This window comes from Saccopteryx leptura, chromosome 2 (assembly GCF_036850995.1).
Source record: "Saccopteryx leptura isolate mSacLep1 chromosome 2, mSacLep1_pri_phased_curated, whole genome shotgun sequence".
NCBI classification, from domain to species: Eukaryota; Metazoa; Chordata; class Mammalia; order Chiroptera; family Emballonuridae; genus Saccopteryx; species Saccopteryx leptura.
This window is the reverse complement of record NC_089504.1, coordinates 229889032-229911479: the sequence shown is the minus strand read 5'-3', so window position 1 is coordinate 229911479 and position 22448 is coordinate 229889032. Positions and strand designations below refer to the sequence as shown.

General features: G+C 44.3%; 1 pseudogene and 1 gene segment (V, D, J or C); both read left to right on the top strand.

Annotated features, from left to right (window-relative positions):
- Positions 1-5312: 5312 nt before the first annotated feature.
- Positions 5313-5847, top strand: LOC136393968 (immunoglobulin lambda variable 6-57-like). The segment is given in 2 exon segments: positions 5313-5382; positions 5507-5847. Coding segments are annotated over 2 exon segments (387 nt in total).
- Positions 5848-18416: 12569 nt separating this feature from the next.
- LOC136393338 (mitochondrial import receptor subunit TOM5 homolog) lies at positions 18417-18571 on the top strand (annotated as a pseudogene).
- The last annotated feature ends 3877 nt before the right edge of the window (positions 18572-22448 follow it).

Here is a 22448-nt window from a genome sequence, read left to right as displayed (position 1 = left end):
CAATGTTAACCCATTCATTGTTTAATATTGTGCTATTTAGTTTCCAAGTGTTTGAATGTTTTTCAATTTTTCTATTGTGGTTGATTTCTAGTTTAATGCCATTGTGATCAGAGAAAGTGCTCGATATGATTTCAATCTTCTTAAATTTGTTGAGCCCGCTTTTGTGCCCTAACATGTGGTCTATTCTAGAGAATGTACCATGAGCGCTTGAAAAGAATGTATATTCTGCTGCTTTAGGATGAAAGGTTCTGAAGATATCTATTAGATCGAGTTGATCTAATATGTCCTTTAAGTCTGCTGTTTCTTTGTTAATTTTCTTTCTTGAGGATCTATCTAATGATGTTAATGGGGTATTGAAATCTCCTACTATTATAGTATTGCTGTTGATCTCGCCCTTTAAGTCTATCAAAGTCTGCTTTATATATTTAGGTGCTCCTATATTAGGTGCGTAGATATTTATAATGGTTATATCTTCCTTTTGGAGTGCTCCCTTTATCATTATGTAGTGACCTTCTTTATCTCTAACTATGGTCTTTGTTCTAAAGTCCATTTTGTCTGATATAAGTATTGCTACCCCAGCTTTTTTTTCATTTCCATTTGCGTGAAATATTTTTTTTCCATCCTTTTATCTTCAGTCTGTGTGCATCTTTTGATTTAAGGTTTGTCTCTTGTAGACAGCATATGTATGGGTCCTGTTTTCTTATCCACGCAGCTACCCTATGTCTCTTGATCGGATCGTTTAATCCATTAACATTTAAGGTTATTACTGATATGTAATTGTTTATTGCCATTTTTTTTCTTTAAAACTGTTTTTCTCTTTTGCTATATTCTTTTTTTCGTTTGACCTGTTTACAACAGGTCCCTTAGCATTTCTTGCAGCCTTGGTTTGGTTGCAGTGAAATCCTTGAGTTTTTTTTTGTCTGTAAAGCTTTTTATTTCTCCTTCAATTTTAAATGATAGCCTTGCTGGATAAAGTAGTCTTGGTTGTAGGTTCTTGTTCTGCATTACTTTGAATATTTCTTGCCATTCCCTTCTGGCCTCAAGTGTTTCTGTTGAGAAGTCAGAAGTCATCCTTATGGGGGCTCCTTTGTAGGTGATAGTTTTTTTTTCTCTCACAGCTTTTAATATTTTCTCTTTATCATTTAGCTTTGGTAATTTAATTATGATGTGTCTTGGTGTTGGTTTCTTTGGGTTTCTCCTTAATGGAGTTCTCTGTGCTTCCTGAACATGTGAGACATTTTCCTGCCTTAATTGGGGGAAGTTTTCCGCTATAATTTGTTTGAACAAAGTCTCTATCCCTTGTTCTTTCTCTTCTTCTTCAGGAACCCCTATGATGCGGATGTTATTTCTCTTCATGTTGTCACAGAGCTCTCTTAAAGTTTCCTCAGACTTTTTGAGTCTCTTTTCTTTTTTCTGCTCTGCTTCTGTGCCTTTATTTATTGTGTCCTCTAACTCACTGATTTGATTCTCTGCTTCATCCATCCTGCTTTTAATTCCTTCCATTGTATTCTTTATTTCAGATATTGTATTTGTCATTTCTGTCTGATTCTTTTTTATTATTTCAATCTCCTTTTTTATATTTGTTATCTCTTTATTTAGGTTTTCGTAATGGCCATCTATGGTTGTTTTGATATCTTTGAGCATCCTAACAATCGTTATTTTAAACTCTGCATCTGGTAATTTGGTTATATCTGATTCACTTAGGTCCTTTTCTGGGGATTTCTCTTGGTTTATTTGTGTTGTATTTCTCTGCCTCCGCATTTTCTCTTCACGGGAGTGGCTGTGATCACGTGCTCGGGTGCACAAGGGTTGGTGGCCTTGGCCTTTGCCCCGCCCCCGTGTGTGACATTATGCTCGGTCCTGAGGGCACTGGCGAGCACCTTTGCTCAGCTGTGGGTCTCCGCCTGTTTCCGAGCTTTCGCCCTGCCTTTGCCGGATGATCCCACTCAAGGAACAGCTGCTAGCTTTGGCTCTACCACCAGGCAGGGCTGCGTGCCCAAGCTCAGCTCCGTAGTGGAACTCCGCCTCTTCTGGGCTTTTGGCTCCACCCCCGCGGGAGGAGCCGGCTACCAAGTCAGACCGCAAGCCTGGGTTGCACGGGCGGGGCAGGGATGTGCTCCTCTGCCCTTGCTCCGGGGCTGGTTTCTACCCTTTCCGGGTTTCCCGCCCTTCTCCCGAGGCTGGATTACAGGCTGCCGGCAGCTGAGCTTGGCCGCTTTTGCATGCCCCCTTCTCCCTAGCCGGGCAAGATTGAGCTCACACCTGAGCCCAGTGGTGGCCAGCCAGCTTCCAACCCTGCCAGCAGAACCGCGCTTTTGTCTCCCGCTGCCGCCCGCCCTCCGGCTCACCCTCAGCCGCGTGGGTGGGGGCGTTGCAGCTTGGACCCTAAGACTCACTACTGTAGACCCTAAAGCTCCCTCCTTCTATGCGACTCTGCTCTGAATGCTGCGGGGGAGCTTGTTTGGCTGCTCTCCTGCTTCCCTTTGCTGGTATTGCTGTTTCCGGGGGAAATATTCACTTCAGCTTTGGGGAGTGACTCATCCCAGGGGTTAGGGTGGCTATCTCCCAAAATGTTTCTCCCTGTGCCTCCTAGATTACACTCTCTTCCTGTTACTGTGGTTCTCTCCCCTCTCCCTCCGTCTCCAGGAGCCCCGGGTGAGTGTTTGTGAGAGAGATGTTCTGCGTGGTCCCTTTAAGAAGGATCCTGGGTCTGAGAAATCAGACTCCCTCACAAACAGTATCCTGACTTGTTTCTGGCTAAATACTGTCCTTACGCTTCTTCTGGGCTCTGGGGCTGCAGGCTGGGGCTTTGTTCCTGGGGCTCTGGACCCTTTCCCCTCTGCTAAACTCACTTCCCACCACGCGAGTCTCTCCCTGCTGCCGTTCGCTCCGAGGAGCTGGGCAACCCTCTCCGCGTTTCCGCTTTTCCTACCAGTCTCTGTGTGGCTTGTTCAGCGTTCCTTGGTTGAAGAGTCCTTTTAGTTTAGTCCAGAGTTGGTTTTTCCAGCTGATAGTTCATAAAATTAGTTTGTAATCCACTTTGGTTCTGGGAGGTAGATGCTGGTACGTCCGCCTACTCCAGCGCCATCTTGTCTCTCCCTGCAGGAAGTGAATCTTAACGTTCGTGTTACATCCAATGTCGCGGAAAGCCAACAGCATCCTTTGAACCAGAAGTTCATAGTTTTCTGCTTTTTTGTTGCCAAGGAAGTTCTTTGTAACTGCTACAAAAGACTGCCATGCTGCTTTCTCCTCCTTATTCATCTTCCTGGAAAATTCTTCGTCATGTATGAGGGTTCAAATTTGAGGTCCATCAAATACACCTGTTTTTATCTTCTCGACAGACAAGGCAGGAAAAGCAGAAATGATATGTTGAAAGCATTCACTTTATCTATTCAAAGCCTGAACAAACTGCTTCATTGAGCCAAGATTGATGTGAAGTGGGGGAATGATGATCCTGTCTCAATTAACTTCAGGTTCATTCACAATATTTTGCATCCCTACTTCCAGAGCTTCACGTTTTGGCCACTCTTTCTGTGTTCAGTGTTTCTTCCGAGCTCGGCTGTCCCACAAACACAGAAAGCAAAGATACTTCGTGAAACCTCTCTGTTGTCCTAGCAGGAAATTTACCATTTTAAGATTCACACAAATGATCCAGTTACGCTCCTCATACTTCAGAAAGTCGAGGACTATTTTTATGTCATTCTTACTGAGTCATTCAATTTGGGTTGGCTAAATTGCTGAGGGGTTAATGACTGCTTGGCATCAGAAGAAGACCCTTCCGATTTTACAACCATTTCCTCATGCATCTTATCAAAATACACTTGATCACCATGTTCACTTTCTTCATCCTTAGAAGAAATACAACCATTGAAATCTGGAAACAAGAGTGTCTCAGAGTGTGGGATAGGTTGTATTGCTGAAGGAATATTAGGGTCAGACAGAATAACAGTCACTGCTGTGGTCCTTAGGTTCATGCCAAACCATGGAAATACCAAAAGGCATTCCTTTGCATTTTCCTTTTTCCAGTCATGAAGTATTTCTTCACAATTATGACACACAATATGAGGAGCCCAATTCTTGTCTTGATTGCCAAGTGGAACTTGAAAATAGGCAATATATACATGTGTCACAAATGATGAAATACTGTGCCTTTGACGTTGAAGTGTGTAACAGCCACATATATAACAGAAGGTGTCAGGACTATTCTTACATTACGCTTACTTGAAGAAGCTATGATTCAATCTTAAAACAAAATAAGAGGGTGTTTTTTTTATCAGATAATAATTTTTTACATTTAAAAACAATTACAATTATGTTAAAATGATGTTTGTAAAACATTAATTGCCTTGTGGTTATGTTCAATCCAAGAGTTGTTGCGCCTTAACTCCAATTTAAAAACCAATGCATGCCATTAACTGTAACAAAAACAAATTAAAATTGCATACAAAGTAGAGCATGCATTAAAAAACAGATTTCAGATTTGGAATCAGCGATGCAGACATATATAGAAAAATCTCTAAAACCTCATGCAACAGAAAATGAAAAAATAATTGTTCCCCAGTGATTTGTCATGCTGCTGAAGGACACGGAGAAACTGAACACGTATATTTCTAAGTGAAAGTAGCCAATCTAAAAAGCTGGAACTGTGACAGGTATAAGATCAGGGAGGTTACTGTGTAGTGCTTGTTCTCAAGAGTGTGTCCGCCTGAGGCGTTATGTCTCCAGTATTTACCAGAGGGTGCGCGTGCTCCCCAGTTCCTTAGCTTTGAATCCTCTCCTTGCCTCTTGTATGTTTCCTGTATCATCTTCCGGCTTTAGCCTATTCCTACACACTCATTCTCTCACCTGGAGACATGGCTTAGGTAGAAGGTGGAGCTTGTACAGTCTCCAAAAAGAGGAAGATTTGCATAGACTTCGCAGCCCCTATGTCAGGGGGACATATAAGAAGTGTAAAGGCTCTCTGACTAGGCAGTGGTGCAGTGGATAGAACGTAAGACTGGGATGCAGAGGACCCAGGTTCGAGACCCCGAGGTCGCCAGCTTGAGTCGGGCTCATCTGGTTTGAGCAAGGCTCACCAGCTTGGACCCAAGGTTGCTGGCTCAAGCAAGGGGTTACTCGGTCTGCTGTAGCCCCAAGGTAAAGTCACATATGAGAAAGCAATCAATGAACAACTAAGGTGTCGCAACGAAAAACTGATGATTGATGCTTCTCATCTCTCTCTGTTCTTGCCTGTCCTATCTCTCTCTCTCTGACTCTCTCTCTGTCTCTTAAAAAAAAAGTATAAAGGCTCAGGCCTGGCTGTGGCATCAGGAAGCAGAGTCTGGGGCGTCTGCACCATGGATTGGGCTCCACTCCTCCTCGCCCTCCTGGCTCACTGTACAGGTGGAGCCTGTAGGGAATTCTGGAAGGGCATCTGTTTGTCACCTGGGAGGATGACCTCTCCCCCCACCCTGGGAAAGGGGTCTGTTCTGTCCTCCCTGATCTCTGTGTTGCTCCCTCCTTGCAGGGTCCTGGGCCCAGTTTGTGCTGACTCAGCCCCACTCTGTGTTGGGGTCTCCTGGACAGAAGGACACCATCTCTTGCACCCGCAGCAGCGGCAACATTGGGGACAGATATATGTACTGGTACCAGCAGCACCTGGGCGGTGCCCCCACCAGCATGATCTACAGTGATGACAAGAGACTCTCTGGGGTTCTGGATCGGTTCTTTGGGTCCACCGACAGCTCCTCCAATGCCGCCTCCCTGACCATCTCTGGGCTGCAGCCCAAGGACGAGGCCGACTACTACTGTCAGTCTAGTGATAGCAGCTATTATCACACAGTGCTCCAGACTCATGGGGAAGTGTGACCAAAACACCCCAGAGCCTCCCGGTCCTGGGTCTGCCCTCACTGTCCCCATCATGGAAGGGTGCTCCTTTCTGTCTCCTGCAGTTGTTGTGTTATTGCTTTGAGACTGTAGGTTTCTGAGTCCCTCTGTTTTGTTTTTGGATTTCCCCCATGTCTTGATAATAATTGCTTATTTCCTTTGCACTCATGGAGGCAATTTAGATCAGAACAGAGTTTCTGACCCTCTGCGCATTGGAGATCAGAGCACTGCCTGTGGAGGGCGCTGTTCTGTACACGTGGGACATTTAGAAGCATTTTTTGGATTCTGCATAAATGATGCCTGTAGCACCCAGTTCTTTAAGTTATGACTATAGAAAAGATTTCCAGATATTTCCGAATATCCTCTTAGGGGGGGCCATGTCACCCCAGTATGAGAACCACTCGGTTAAAAGTATATTTTCTCAGCTAATAGGACTCCTTTGACTTTCAGTCCTGTTTATGCCATTTAGCTGGGTAGAGACAAGATGTGTCATCTCTCTGTGCTTCTGCGTTCCTGTCTCTTGGACAGGACAGTTACACACACACTCACACGAAGTCAGAGAGTGTGACCCAGTCTGTGGAATATCCTCTTAAGCAGAGTGAAGTATAATTTTTGGTAAATCTTCCTGCGCAGTTAACATTTTGAAAGTTTACACAATGCATATAAAGTCTATCATATCTATCCTTATTATTTTCTTAGGTAGTATTTTCCAACTGTGAGACACAAAGATGAATAAACCCATGACAAGGTCACTTGCTCTTTGAGTCTGCATGTCTGTGTGGGTCCCAGATATCAGACAGAACAATAGGTGGATGAGGAGCATGTGAGAAGCCCTACCTCTTTCAGGCCAGTGAAGAAGATGTAAGAGGCCTGTGACACAGAGTTCCACAGCAGGGCTGTGGGCACTGTGTCCTGGACTCCTGTCTTCCTCATGCTCCTCTCTCACTGCACAGGTAGGGACAATTCTTGGAGGTGAAAGACAACCTTTCCCCTCCCAGCCTGTGTCAGCCCCTTTGGCCCAGACAGAAGATCCAAGCAGCTTACCCCCATCACCAGTGAGCATCTGTGTCTGCTGGTTCCCTGTCCCAGCCTGTGCGGACTCAGCCTCCCTCCCTCTCTGCATCTCCTGGAGTATCAGCCAGACTCACCTGCACCCTGAGCAGTGAAATAATTTTTGGTACAAAAAGTGTATACTGGTAGCAAAAGAAGGCAAGGAGCCCTCACTTGTGTCTCCTGAGGTCATACTCACACTGAGATAAGCACCAGAGTTCTGGTCCCTGACCATTTCTCTTGATCCAGAGCTGCCTTGACTAAGTCAGGTGTTCTGAATGCCTCTGGTCTCCACTGTGGATGGGCTGACTATGACTATAATATGTGCCAGGACAGTGCTAATGCTCACACGGTGCAGTCGACTCCTCTCTCCAGCCTCCAGTCCTGGGGCACTGACCGCTTTGGGGGCTCAGGAACTGAAGAGTTCTCCTGAAAGATGTTCAACAAAACAGGATATCTTTGAACCCATTAGAGCTCATTGTCATATTATTTCCTTCAGTTAAATTCTAGATTACTATCATATTCTCACCTTGGTCATGTTTTCAAAGGCAAGACTTGCCTGTTCAGAGTTTAAAATGATTCAACAGAGATGTCAAAGGAGCCAAAGAGATGATTGCAGATTAGCTTGTGACTCACAGATGCTACTAGTTTAAGTGCCTCAATTTTGACTTCAGGTGACAAAACCAACATGTAGAATAAATAGCATTCTCTATAGAAGCAATCAATCAGTGACATCTAAAAAACAGAACTAGACCATTCACTATTCATCATTATATAATCATGAAATACTAAAAGATAAATCTGAGACAAATAAAGTCTTGTACCGGGAAAGCTATAAATCATTGCAAGAGGAAAAAAAAAACCTTGAATGCATAAAAAAGTATTTCTTATTTGTGGATAGAAACACTCAATTTGGTTTAGATCAGTGGTTCTCAACCTTTATAATGCCGTGACTCCGCAATACAGTTCCTCATGTTGTGGTGACCCCAAACCAAAAAATAATTTTGGTGGCTACTTCATAACTATAATTTTGCTACAGTTATGATTCGGAATGTAAATACCTGATATGCATTATGTATTTTCCGATGACTTTAGGCGACCCCGTTGGGGTCGCGACCCACAGGTTGAGAACCGCTGGTTTAGATAATGATGCATCCTAAATTTGTTGAATTTATCTGGTGCCAACAAGTTCATGATACAAAGACAAGGAAGGAAATAAAACAAGGTATTATTCACAAATAAAGACATATTACTCACAAATAAAGACATAAACACTGAAGACATAATTAGAAAATAATATTCAGTAATAGGCATAAATGTATACACAAGATCCAAATGAGATTAATTGCAGGGGTGTAAGGCTGGTGCCCTATTGAGTGTCAGTCAGTGTCATCAACAGACTCACTAAGAAAAGTCATAACATCTTATAATTTAATTAAAAAAAGCATGTGGCAGAAGTCAATACCCCTGTACATAAAGGTGAACAACTGAAAACTGCTTTCCCTGGGGTGACACACATGGCCAGCACATCTGGACTCACTACTGCTAATTCAATACAGGCTGGGAGGTTTGAGACAGAACCGAACGCAAGAAAATAAGTGGATGGCCTAAAGCAGGGGTCCCCAATCTACAGCCCGTGGGCCGCCTGCGGTCCCCTAAGGCCATTTATCTGGCCCTCGCCGCACTTCCGGAAAGGGCACCTCTTTCATTGGTGGTCAGAGAGAGGAGCACATTGACCATCTCATTAGCCAAAAGCAAGCCCATAGTTCCCATTGAAATACTGGTCAATTTGTTGATTTAAATTTACTTGTTCTTTATTTTAAATATTGTATTTGTTCCCATTTTGTTTTTTTACTTTAAAATATGTGCAGTGTGCATAGGGATTTGTTCATAGTTTTTTTATAGTCTAGCCCTCCAACAGTCTGAGGAACAGTGAACTGGCCCCCTGTGTAAAAAGTTTGGGGACCCCTGGCCTAAAGTCTTAATAGAGAAGGATACAGCTGTCCTTATTATAAAGTGAAAGAATGGTCTACGTAGAAAATGCAAAGGAAGATTATATAGAGGTGGGCCCAAGTCAGTTAAATGACAGTCATCATTGCCTATCTTATTAACCAATGTCACCATATTACATTTAATGAAATGAAATGAAAAAAGTAACTTCTAAGTGCAAGTTAGTGGTAAGAATATCTACTCACTTTTCAGTGAACTAAGAGTCTGTAGGATAAGCAGTTGTTAAATGATGTTACATGCAGATCTCAAAAATGGTGGCATGTGATCACTGAATTTCCATATTCAAATCCCCAAACTAAAAATACCTGTGGGAAATCTCATAAAGGAAGAGTAATGGGTTTGAAAACTCTGTGTTAACAGAAGAGATGATTCTGTGCCGGGGAGAGTGCATGGAGGATGCTGGGAAATCAGTATATGAAAACGTATGTGCTGGTCTGGACTCTATTCTAAACAAATGCAGCTTACCATGACCTGCACAGCTGCAAAACTTGATATTCCTTGCACTTGGTTTACTGTTTTCATCAGAACAATTACTGTAGCTAATCATTAAAGACATTAAAACATCAATCACTTTATGTGAGGGCAGATGAAATCCCTATCTTCAATATACAAGTGATCTGGAATAATAAGAGAGAGAGAGAGAGAGAGAGAGAGTGTGTGTGTGTGCACATGTGTGTGTGTGTGTGTGTGTGTGTGTGTGTGTGTGTGTGTTAAATCTTACCTGAATGATGTGACATGGAGTTTGGGATTTTTGTGACTTTCATTCACTGAGGAAGTGGGATGAGAGGTGACAATGGCTGGAGGATTGAACGAGACATGTCCTATTGGCCATGACTGAGGTTGGATGATGGCTGCATGGCAACTGTAGGCATTCTCCCTATAGTTTCTGTAACAGGAAAGTCCACAATGATAACAGTGTTTAAAAATTCTATTGGTATCTATGATGATGTGTCTGCTCTTATTTTAAAAAATGCTCAAAGTTGACAACATGTGTACTTACACCATGAATTCAAGTTGAATTTCATCTCCTTCCAACAGGCAGAAGAGGACCTGATGTGAAGGTCATGGTAGGGAGAGAGCTCAGGGTTTCTGAGGACAGAGCAGGAGGGAGGCTGGAGCATTGAGGGCGGGAGGCGGGGCTATCAGGAGGCTGTGGAGGGGTGGGGCGGGCAATGAAAGGGCATGTTAGTGGGCTAATGTGTTAGATTTTATGCAAGAAGAATTAGGAGCAACTGTGGGATTTTCAGGCATTGGATGACCCTGCTATATGAACAAGAAAGTTCCCTCTGAATGTTGGGAGGACACAGTGCCTTAAAGAGGAGATGATCCCACTCCTACATTATTGCTAAAGGTTCTAGAAGTCTGCAAGCATTTCTACAGTTTATGCAGTGTACATACTAGGCACATTGAAGAAATAGGGATTTTACTCAGGTGTATCCAGGCATCCACACATATGCTGTATGACCTAAGAATATATACTGTTCCCAATAAACTGAAAAGAACTAATAAAAAACAATGCGATGAAATTACAACAAAAGCAAATTGTATAATGTCTAGGATAAAATTCTAATAAAATTTTATGACACAGTTATACAACTATGCATAAAGTTGCAGATTATACTTAGAGATAAAATTAACTTCAAATTATAGAAGAAAATGTTACACAGTTCACTGGCAAATGTTAAACCTACAAAATCTATTAATTTTCCCAACATAAACTAATTCAAATAGCGTGTTTATAAAACTTACCAACAATTGTGAATCTTTGGCAATTTTTGCAGAACTGTTATTTTTGGAACATGTGTATTTTACATTGTTCCCCTGAAAAGCCCTTGCATGACATTGATAAACAGATCATCTGCCCCCTGATCTGTTCTCTGACACCTGGCCTGAGGTAAAGTTGAGCCATTTTACTTTTCCGAGAATCTACTGTGTGTGGGATACGGGAGGGAAGAGAGCTGAGGATGACAACTTAAGTGTTTATATATGCATATATTTACAAATCTGAATGAACAGGACTATTTCTGAGAGAGAAAAGATACAGAAATTACTTACAGTGTATCAGAATCATAGTTACTGCAAATCAAACAGATGTGTAAACAGAGACAGGATCCTGGTGAGCTGCAGAGATCATCTGGGCTTTCAGGGTTTAGGGCCATTGGGAGGTGTGTGCTCTGTGATCAGCAGGGGGCGCTGTGGGACTTCTGTAATGCCCCCACTCAGCTCTCAGTGAGAACAATTGACCAGTGGAGCTGGGGCTGCAGGCTGGGCCATGTTCTCTCTGATTGTAATTCAGCAGCTGTGTCTTCTCTGTCCTGGCAATGTCCCCTCAGCAGAGACCTTAGTGTTGTTTCAGCAGGTGCTTCCTTCCAGGGTTCTCCCTAGGGATGAAGCCAACCTCCATCCTCCTTAGTGTGGGATGTGAGCTGAGCTCAGCACCAGGGCTCAGGAAAGGGCGGGGTGATCTCTGAGAGACACATATTTGCATGGACAACCCCTCCTCTGGCAGAGGAGGGAGAAGAAAAGGAGGCCTGGGGCAGCCCAGCCCCACTGTGGGCTCAGGGCTGTGAGCACCATGGCCTGGACCCCTCTCCTCCTCGTGCTCCTCTCTCACTGCACAGGTGGGGACAGGCTTTGAGGATCAGGCCTCAGTTCTCAAGTGTATTCCCTTCATGCTCACTCTCCTGAGAAACTTCCCCTGGTCCCTCCCCATCACTGATATTTGCTTTGTCTGCAGGTTCCCTGTCCCAGCCTGTGCTGACTCAGCCGCCCTCCATCTCTGCATCTCCTGGAGCATCAGCCAGACTCACCTGCACCCTGAGCAGTGGCTTCAGTGTTGGCAGCTATCCAATATTCTGGTACCAGCAGAAGCCAGGGAGCCCTCCCCGGTATCTCTTATTCTACAACACAGACTCAGATAAACAACAGGGCTCTGCGGTCTCTGGCTGCTTCTCTGGATCCAAAGACTCCACGGCCAATGCGGGGCTCCTCTTCATCCTTGGACTGCAGCTTCAGGACGAGGCGGACTATTACTGTTCTACACTTCATAGTGATGAGAGCAGTGTTAATTACTCACAGTGTCTCAGATGATGAGGAAGTGAGACAAAAAGCCTGGACCAGAGACTAGGGCTCTGACCTGTCCCTGTAGAGCCCCAGGTCTAAGTTGGTCAAGCATCCCGGTTCTACCTCCCTGCACAGTAGGACACTCCTGCTTATCAGCAGAGCTGGCAGCCTCTTTGAGACTACTCTTGAGGCGGCTATGAGGAGTCTACTTATCAGAGCCGAGACCAAATGCCACCAGAGGAAGACACGACTGACACACAAGTTAGTTGCAAGAATCACACAGGCAGTTTATTACTCACAAATCCTTTTGGCGTGCTTGGGTACAGCTTAAGGGGACCCTGTCGGTGTGCTCCTGTTGGTTGTCCTTGGTCAGAGCAGCATGGTGACAGTCCACGTTCAACGTTGGAGTCTGGGTGACTAACACATCACGGGAGCCCCTTAACTTTCCTACTTTTTTTGGTCTATGCCTTCTAACAGGTGACAATCAGGATTATCACCTCAAACCCCCTTTTTTGGCAGTTCCTAGCAGGGAGCCCTTTTTATGTTAATCTACTGAAATGTCACATCAAGCTACTTTTAAGGTGTTCCTAGGGAAGCTTCTTGTTAATGTTAACCTACAGAGTTATGACACCCAGCCACTTCTTATCTATGTATAACTTCACACACACACTGACTGAGCCCTGCATGAAAGGCAGAGTCTGCCTATCATATCTATACTCACTAGAATAATTCCTATCCAGACTGCATAGCATTATATACTTTCTTTAATTGCTTTTAATATTATATCCTAATTATTTCTATATATTTACCATATTTTTCTATATTTCTATATATTTAATTACTATAACATTATATTACTGTAACAGAGTCTCACTGAAAGAGAAGCATGTATGGAGGCATCTGTAGGGCAGACTCCTCTGCAGGAAGATACACCCATGACAGGAGAAAGGGTAACACACAGTGATGAGTGACAGCTCCGGGCATCTCAGGAGCACATATACTGATAAGATAATAGAGCCTAACTAACTGCCCACAGTGCCAGCAGTATATTTTAACAAGAATAAATTTATCTAATAAAAATCTCAGTTCTTTCCTACTCTTGTGTCCTTTTTCTACTCACACAGATCACTTCTGACACTCCTGGTACCAAATGCATGAGGATCTTTCTTGATCACAAGCAATTCTCTGCCACTCCAGTTGGATGTCCTAGAGCATACACAACTCTAACACGGTCGGCCTGAATGGTCAGAGCCACAGATAAAGGGCTCACTCCAACAAGTCTGCCCACACTTTAGGTGCCAATCAAAAGCAGGAGGTCCCCAGGTTAAATACAGAGGTGATGTAAGAGGATTTTTGTGTTTGAAATTGTCTTCTAAGGTATAAAGCATCTAATAAAGTGAGGGCAAATGATTGACAATAATAATATTTTTTACTTTCTGAACATTTTGAGTATGAGATTCTGAGTTCATTCTAGAGGAGTTGTTAAGAAAGAGCTTTGGCCTCAGGGTCCAGGGAGCAGGAGAGTGTCATAAACTTGAGTTCTAGATGGCTTAATTATCTGTCTGCAAAGTATTGGTTATAGGACTGCAAAGTGTCTACTACAATGGACTAAATTCCATTGGTCCATGTGGAAACCATGAAGAAGGAGGTAATTGACCTTTAAGTAGTTACAAAAGAAGCCACTAGGAGCAGGTAGTTGGTGGAATAAATTCTGAGGAAAAAAGACAACTTTGATGAGTAAGTCAACTGTTGTTAGTGCACTTTAGTCATATGAGCATCCTCTCACTTTTCAGTGAACTGAGAGTCTGTGAGATAATCTATTGCCAACCTGATGTTACATACACCTCTGAAGAACCCACCATGTGATCTCTGAAACTTAATATTCACTCCTCAACCCAAACTCCCTCTAAGGACTCTGGTGGGAAATCCTAAGATGAATAATAGGTTTGTAATGAGAGAGGAGAAACCAGGAGAACGCAGAAAAAGGGATCCTGTAGTCTCTGTGATCTTACGCTCGAGCCAGTGACCTCAGTGTTTTGGATTGAGGGAGAAAGGGCGGACTGAGAGACATTTTAAAAATAAAACCACAGTTGTGGTCCTTTCTTGTTATCAGTTCCCTGAAACAAACTTGCAGCACCAGAAAGAAGAATGAGCAATATAATTGTCCAGGACAGACCCTCTGGCCTCCTCTCTTACCCCCTCCTCTCCTGGAGATGCAAAAGTCACTCAGGTCTGCAAACAACGAAGTCCTAGAAGTCAGGCCTTCGTCAAGTGAAAGGTAAAGCTGTAAAGGTATGTAAGATGTAAGAACTCTGACTTCAGGAAGCTCGTGTCTTTAGTGGCACCAGCCCCACATGCTCTGCGGGCTACAAATAAATCTTTTTTTCTCCTTGTCTGGGTGTGATATTCTCTGGTTGTAGCTAATTCCTTCTACAGTAAGGTCAGTGTTAATGGAAGAGATGATTCTGTACTAGGGAAAGTACATGAAGGATAGTGAGAAAATATTATCTGCAAATGTATGTGCTGGTCTGGACTTCATTCTAAACAACATCATTCCAAACACAGTCATTTCATAAAGCCACAGCTGCAAAACTTCAGATTCCCTGCACTTGTTTTACTTTGTCCATCAGAAAATTCCTTTAGCGAATCATTAGGGAAATCATGACAGAAATCAAGCAATGTGAGAGTAGTTGGAATTCATTTCTTCACTGTATGAGAGTTTTGGAAAAATAAAAAGTGTGTATATATGCTAAATCATACCTAAATGACATGATACGGTGTTTGGGATTTTTGTAACTGTCAATCATTTAGGAAGTGCGGTGAGAGGCGAAGGTGACTGGAGGATTGAACAAGACGAGTCGTATAGGCCAAGACTGAGGTTGGATTATGGCTGCAAGAACTTCACTGGGAAGTTCTCTATTGTTTGTGTAACATCAAGAAATTTCACAATGGCCTGACCAGGTGGTGGCACAGTGGATAGAGCATCAAACTGGATGCAGAACAACCCAGGTTCGAGACCCCGAGGTTGCCAGCTTGAGCGCGGGCTCATCTGGCTTGAGCAGAAAGCTCACCAGCTTGGACCCAAGGTTACTCGGTCTGCTGAAGGCCCCGGTCAAGGCACATATGAGAAAGCAATCAATGAACAACTAAGGTGTCGCAACAAAAAAATGATGATTGATGCTTCTCATCTCTCTTCATTCCTGCCTGTTTATTACCTCTTTCTGACTCTCTTGCTGTCCCTGTAAAAAAAAAAAGTCCACAATGACAAATGTGTTTAGAAGCTCTATTTGTCTCTATGATGATGTGTTTGCCCTTCTTTTAACAAATGCTGAAATTTGACAATATGCATCCTTCCATCATGAATTCAAGTTGAAGCCCATCTCCTTCAAATAGCCAGAAGAAGAGCTGATAGGAAGCTCCCAGAAGAGACAGAGCTCAGAGTTTCTGAGAACAGAGGAGGAGGGAGGGCAGGGGGCGGGGCTGCCAGGAGGGTGTTGAGGGGCGGGGCAGACCATGAAAGGGCAAGTTAGTAGGCTAATGTGTTGGATTTTATGCAGAAAAAATCAGGAGCAACTGAAGGATTTTCAGCCATTGAATAACCCTCCTATTTAGACAAGAAAGATCTCTCCGAATGTTGTGAGGAAACAGTGCATTCAGGAGCAGATGATCCCACTCATACATTATTGCTAAAAGTTCTAGAAGTCTGCAAGCATTTCTACAGTTTATGCAGTGTACATACTGGGCACATCAATGAAATAGGGATTTTACGCAGGTATATTCAGGCATCAACACATATGCTGTATGACCAAAGAATATATACTGATATTGCTAATAAACTGAAAATAACTAATAAAAAATAATGTGATAAAATTACAACATAAGCAAATTGTATAATACTTAAGATAAAATCCTAATAAAAAATATATGAAACAATTATGCATAAAGTTGCAGATTATACTTGGAGATAAAATTAACTTCAAATTATAGAAGAAAATGTTACACAGTTCACTGGCAAATGTTAATTTTCCTAACTTAACTAATTCAAATAGTGTGTTTACAAAACTTACCAACAATTGTGAATCTTTGGCAATTTTTGCAGAACTGTTATTTTTGGAACATGTGTATTTTACATTGTTCCCCTGAAAAGCCCTTGCATGACATTGATAAACAGATCATCTGCCCCCTGGTCTGTTCTCTGACACCTGGCCTGAGGTAAAGGTGAGCCATTTCACTTTTCCGAGAATCTACTGTGTGTGGGATACGGGAGGGAAGAGAGCTGAGGATGACAACTTAAGTGTTTATATATGCATATATTTACAAATCTGAATGAACAGGACTATTTCTAGGAGAGAGAAGATACAGAAATTACTTACAGTGTATCAGAATCATAGTTACTGCAAATCAAACAGATGTGTAAACAGAGACAGGATCCTGGTGAGCTGCAGAGATCATCTGGGCTTTCAGGGTTTAAGGGCCATTGGGAGGTGTGTGCTCTGTGATCAGCAGGGGGCGCTGTGGGACTTCTGTAATGTCCCACTCAGCTCTCAATGAGAACAATTCACCAGTGGAGCTGGGGCTGCAGGCTGGGCCATGTTCTCCCTGATTGAAATACAGCAGCTGTGTCCTCTCTGTCCTGGCAGAACCCCTAGAGCAGGGACCTTCGGGTTGTATCAGCAGGTGCTTCCTCCCAGCGTTCTGCCAAGGGGTGAAGCCACCTCCATCCTCCTTAGTGTGGGGTGTAAGCTGCTCTCAGCACCAGGGCTCAGGGAGGGGCTGGGTGGTCACTGAGGGACACACATTTGCATGACAGCCCCTCCTCTAGTAGAGGGGGGAGAAGAAAAGGAGGCCTGGGGCAGCCCAGCCCCACTGTGGGCTCAGGGCTGTGAGCACCATGGCCTGGACCCCTCTCCTCCTCGTGCTCCTCTCTCACTGCTCAGGTGGGGACAGGCTTTGAGGATCAGGCCTCAGTTCTCAAGTGTATTCCTTTCATGCTCACTCTCCTGAGAAACTTTCCCTGGTCCCTCCCCATCACTGACAAGTATCTGTATTCACAGGTTCCCTGTCCCAGCTTGTGCTGACTCAGCCATCCTCCCTCTCTGCATCTCCTGGAGCATCAGCCAGACTCACCTGCACCCTGAGCAGTGGCTTCAGTGTTGGCAGCTATGCTATATTCTGGTACCAGCAGAAGCCAGGGAGCCCTCCCCGGTATCTCCTGTACTACCACACCGACTCAGAAAAGCACCAGGGTACCGGGGTCCCCAGTCGCTTCTCTGGATCCAAAGATGCCTCGGCCAATGCAGGGCTCCTGCTCATCTCTGGGCTCCAGCCTGAGGACGAGGCAGACTATTACTGTGCTACAGTTTATAGTGATGGGAGCAGCGGTAGTTACTCACAGTGTCTCAGATGACGAGGAAGTGAGACAAAAACCCCTGGACCAGAGACTAAAGCTCTGAGCCTTACCGAAGTGAGAAGCTCTTATGGAGGCATCTGCAGGGGAGGCTCCTCTGCAGGAAGATACACCCATGATAGGGGGAAAGGGTAACACACTGTGACAGGTGACAGCCCTGGGTGTCCCAGGGGAACACACACTGATGTGGTAATAGAGCCCAACTAACTGCCCATAGTGCCAGGAGTAAATTTTAACAAAAATAAATTTATCTAATAAAAATCTCAGTTTTTTCCTACTCTTGTCTCTTTTCTACTCACACAGATCACTTCTGACACTCCTGGTACTAAATGTATGAGGATCTTTCTTCACAACAAGCAATGCTCTGCTATTCCAGCTGGCTGTCCTACAACATGACTCAGTTCTAACACTGTCTGCTCGGAGGGTCAGACGCACAGTTTAAGGCCTCAGGCCAAAGAGACTTGTGCTCTGCAGGTGCCAAATGCAAGTGGAAGTCCCCAGGTTTCACAGAATTGAAGGTTACCATGATCCTTTCCTTGGTTTTAATTCATTTGCTAGATTAATTTGTTAATTCCACCTGAGGCCGTCTCCTTGCTGAAGAAAATGAGGGGACTGTTCGAATTTCCAAGTTTCTATTGACGCCTTGGTCTTTCCAGTGTCCAGTCCCCATCCAGGAGCCCACCCAGAGTCACTTCATTAGAATGAAAATCAAGCAGAAAATCACCCAGGAAATTACAAGGGTTTCAGGAGGTCTGTGCCAAGAATCGCGAGCAGAGAACAATATATATTTTCTATTATCTCCCAGTACTGTGTGTGCAACTACAAATGATGACCAAGACAGTCCTGGTCACACACTAATTAATGCTGGAAGTGTAAATCTTGTGTTACTAATGATACATCATATCTGGTATGTTAATATTCACCCCGGTCATAGATACAATTTCTTCCTCTGAAGAAACCTAGGAAAAGTTGGTCACCAGAGCAGAGCGTGGCGGTTGGAAGCTGGTGAGGCAGAGCTGTGATGTTCAGATCCAAGGGCCTTGTGCTGAAGCTGGAGCCCAAGGAGATGAAACGGAAGATGTGCATGGATGTCTTCTCCTCTGTGGGGCACTTCCTCAGCCTTGCAGCCCCGCCGAGCGTGACTGCTTTATCTTAAAGAAACCGGACAGCATGTGAAGATGGGACACCATTTGTGATCGCAGGATATGAAGAACCTGGTTACAGTCCCTACTCTGCAAATGAATAGGCCTGGAAATATGTAAGAGACTCTTTGATTGAATAGACATTCAACTTTTTATTTGTGAAGAACAGGTTTGGTCGTGGTAACTGACCTTCACAGCTAAAATAGGGAACTATTTGGGAAATATGAAAAAGACCTCTTATGGTCTCGGTACACCCTTATTCCTGTGATACTCAGCCTCCATGAATGTTGGTGTAATTGTAAGTAATGTCAAACTCCATTTTCTAGCAAGTATCAGTTATATAAGGGAATATGTCTGCAGTGAGCCTGTCTTGTCAGTCATTTCCATTGACCTTCTTGCTTCTGTTGGACCATATTTGTTGAAGAGCTCCTTAGGATTAGTTAGGTTTTATGGGAGCCAGCACACAACCACAACAGCCCTTAATCACAGGATCATTAATCTAAAGTTTTAATAAATATATCAATTAAGAAAAAGAAGTTGGTCACAAATACTTCAGACTGTCACTGACAACACCCCCCACTCTGTCCCTCCTCTTCTCTCCTCTGCTCACCCTCTTGATTTTTTTCTCTGGCTCTTCAGGGACCAGATTGAAGGGTCCCCTTGCCTGTGACATCACAGGTCACTGTGCATTTACTTTTGTAATATCATCACATATTAGGTGAAATATCATCACACATGGAGGTGAAAACTAATGAATTTGTCATTTATGTACATTCTGTACCCCCCACAGATGGGGCCTCCTCCTGGGAGTGAGATACGACAGTAATCACTGCACTGTATCAGAATCACCGTGTCTGGGGAACAGACTAGAGGTAGTGATCTGCTGAGCTGCCCAGACCGGCTAGGCTCTCAGGGCTTTGGCCATGGGGAGGTCAGTGCCCTGCCATCAGCAGGGGATGCTGTGGAACTTCCCTGTTTTCCCTCCGTAGCTACTCATTAAGGACCATTCATGCATAGGAGCCTGGGTCAGAGGGCTAGGCCCTGTGCTCACTGATGGGGACTCAGCAGCTGTGTCGTCTGTGGCCTAATAAAGTTCCCAGAACAGAGACCATTCTGCGGCCTCGGCAGCTGCTTCCTCCCAGGGTTCTCCCGAGGGGTGAAGTCAAGCTCCATCCTCCTCAGTGTGGGTTGTGAGCTGAGCTCAGCACCAGAGCTCAGGGAGGGGCTGGGCAGTCACTGAGGGACACACATTTGCATGGACAACCCCTCCTCTGGCAGAGGGGGGAGAAGAAAAGGAGGCCTGGGGCAGCCCAGCCCCACTGTGGGCTCAGGGCTGTGAGCACCATGGCCTGGACCCCTCTCCTCCTCGTGCTCCTCTCTCACTGCGCAGGTGGGCACAGGCCTTGAGGATCAAGTTTATTCCTTTCATGCTGAAACTCCTGAGAAACTTTCCCTGGTCCTTCCCCATCATTGACAAGTGTCTGTGTCTGCAGGTTCCCTGTCCCAGCCTGTGCTGACTCAGCCGCCCTCCCTCTCTGCATCTCCTGGAGCATCAGCCAGACTCACCTGCACCCTGAGCAGTGGCTTCAGTGTGGGCATTTATACTGTACACTGGCTCCAGCAGAAGCCAGGGAGCCCTCTCCAGTATCTCCTGTACTACAACTTAGACTCAGATAAGCACCAGGGCTCCGGGGTCCCCAGCAGTTTCTTTGGATCTAAAAACGCCTCGGCCAATGCGGGGCTCCTGCTCATCTCTGGGCCCCAGCCTGAGGATGACGCTAGCTATTCACGTATGATCTGGTTCAAAGATGTTGTTACAGTGACACAACACAGACGGGGAAGAGAAACAAAAACCTCAGCCTGCTTATGGCCTGAAGTAGGAAGGAAGGATCATTACAGAAGGAGGAATAAAAACAGCAGGAGAAATGCCTCTGCTGAGCGCATGCCCAGTAGAAGTAGAAGTGAATGAAAATGGCACAGGGGGAGGTAGCCAAGATATTGTCCATAGAGGGCTATCTGTCTAGCCTGGGGAAAGGACTGAATTGGATAAGAGACACAGAAACCTAGACTATCGAGGTTATGGGTTGGTTAGGGGGAGGATTCAATGCAAGCCTACAAAGATTGCAAAGTTGATTGGTTATTTTGAAAGGGTGGCTTGTCCTTACCAGCCAGAGATAGTATAAACAAAGGTTAAAAACGAGCTCGAGTACTCTAGCTTCCTGTTGCCCGGTAAAATGCTCTCACCCCTTCATTTGTGTGCTCTCTCTCCATAGCGGCCACGTTGACTTCAAATGCTGGCTCCAGGCGAGGACCTGGGTACATCCCCAGCCAAAGCGCCCCTGGGAAAACAGAAGCTAAGCTGGCCAGATGGGGACACACAAGGACGGAACCATGCACTGAATTTATGGACACTGGTCTTCCTCCTGGGCCTGATGAAGACAAGGTTGGACTTTTCCCATAACAGGACAGACGGAGATTAGACATTGGGAACTGGGGGGGGGGGGCAGCCTTCTATTCTACCACATTAGAACATACCACTAAGCCTCAACCTCCGAGGTGTGAGACTCCTGAAATGCTTTTCTTGTGATTCTGTGAAAGGACCTCATGTCCAACAGCATCAGTTATGTGAAATCTTTAACGAGACCTACACACTGGTATTATGTTATGATGCCAAGAACCAATGAGGTCACAGTGTGGCGTTCTGTGAGGCTGACACAGGCTTCTCCGCAGGCCTCCGCCCGGTCCCATCACTGGAGCTCTTATGCTGGACAGCTGGAATGTGTTTGCCCTTTGTAGGGCCAGGGACATAGTTTGTGGGCCCATGAAAGTAATGTGGGACCCCTTAGGAGAAGCGTAAGGAATAAAGACCTCTTAAATGTAATACAGGGATTTTTCCTTTAAAATATTTTATTACAAAGCATTAGAGTGAGAGTAAAGATACATAAAAACATAAACTCACACATCACAAATTAATACTTATGGTGTCATACTATGTAATACAATAAATATAACACTATTAATTTTATATCTGATTGATCATACAATTAATTTTCTTTTAATGCATTAAAATTTTTTTTTTTTTTTTACAGAGATAGAGAGTCAGAGAAAGGGACAAATAGGAACAGACATACAGGAAGGGAGAGAGATGAGAAGCATCAATTCTTCATTGCTGCACCTTAGTTATTCATTGATTGCTTTCTCATATGTGCCTTGACAGCAGAGCAAGTGACTTCTTGCTCAAGCCCGCGACCTTGGGTTCAAGCCAGTGATGTTGGGCTCAAGCTAGTGACCTTGCGGTCACATTTATGATTCCACACTCAAGCCAGCAACCCCGTGCTCAAACTGGTGAACCTGTGCTCAAGCTGAGACCTCGATATTTTGAACCTGGGTCCTCTGTGTCCCAGTCTGTTGCTCTATCCACTGTGCCACAGCCTGCTCAGGATCTTTTAATGCATTTTTTTAAACATGATTTTTAATTTATTTATTCATTTTTAGAGAGGAGAGGGAGAGACAGAGAGAGAGAGAGAGGAGAGACAGAGAGAGGGAAGGGGGGGAGGAGCGGAAGCATCAACTCCCATATGTGCCTTGATCAGGCAAGCCCAGGGTTTCGAACCGGCGAACTCAGCATTTCCAGGTCGAAGCTTTATCCACTGCACCACCACAGGTCAGGCCTTAATGCATTTTTTTATCTTGAAATTTTATAATTCTAGTAAACTATATTTAATAATATAAAAATAATAATATAATTAATATAAATATTTAATAATATAATAATAAAAGCCAATGCTTGTGACTGTTGCTAATACAAGATTTCAAATAATCTTTAAATTCAAGAAGGATGCAACTGTTATTAAAGCTCATTAGAGCATGCTCTAAGCTGTGAAAATATTGTGATGAATTTCTGATAATTC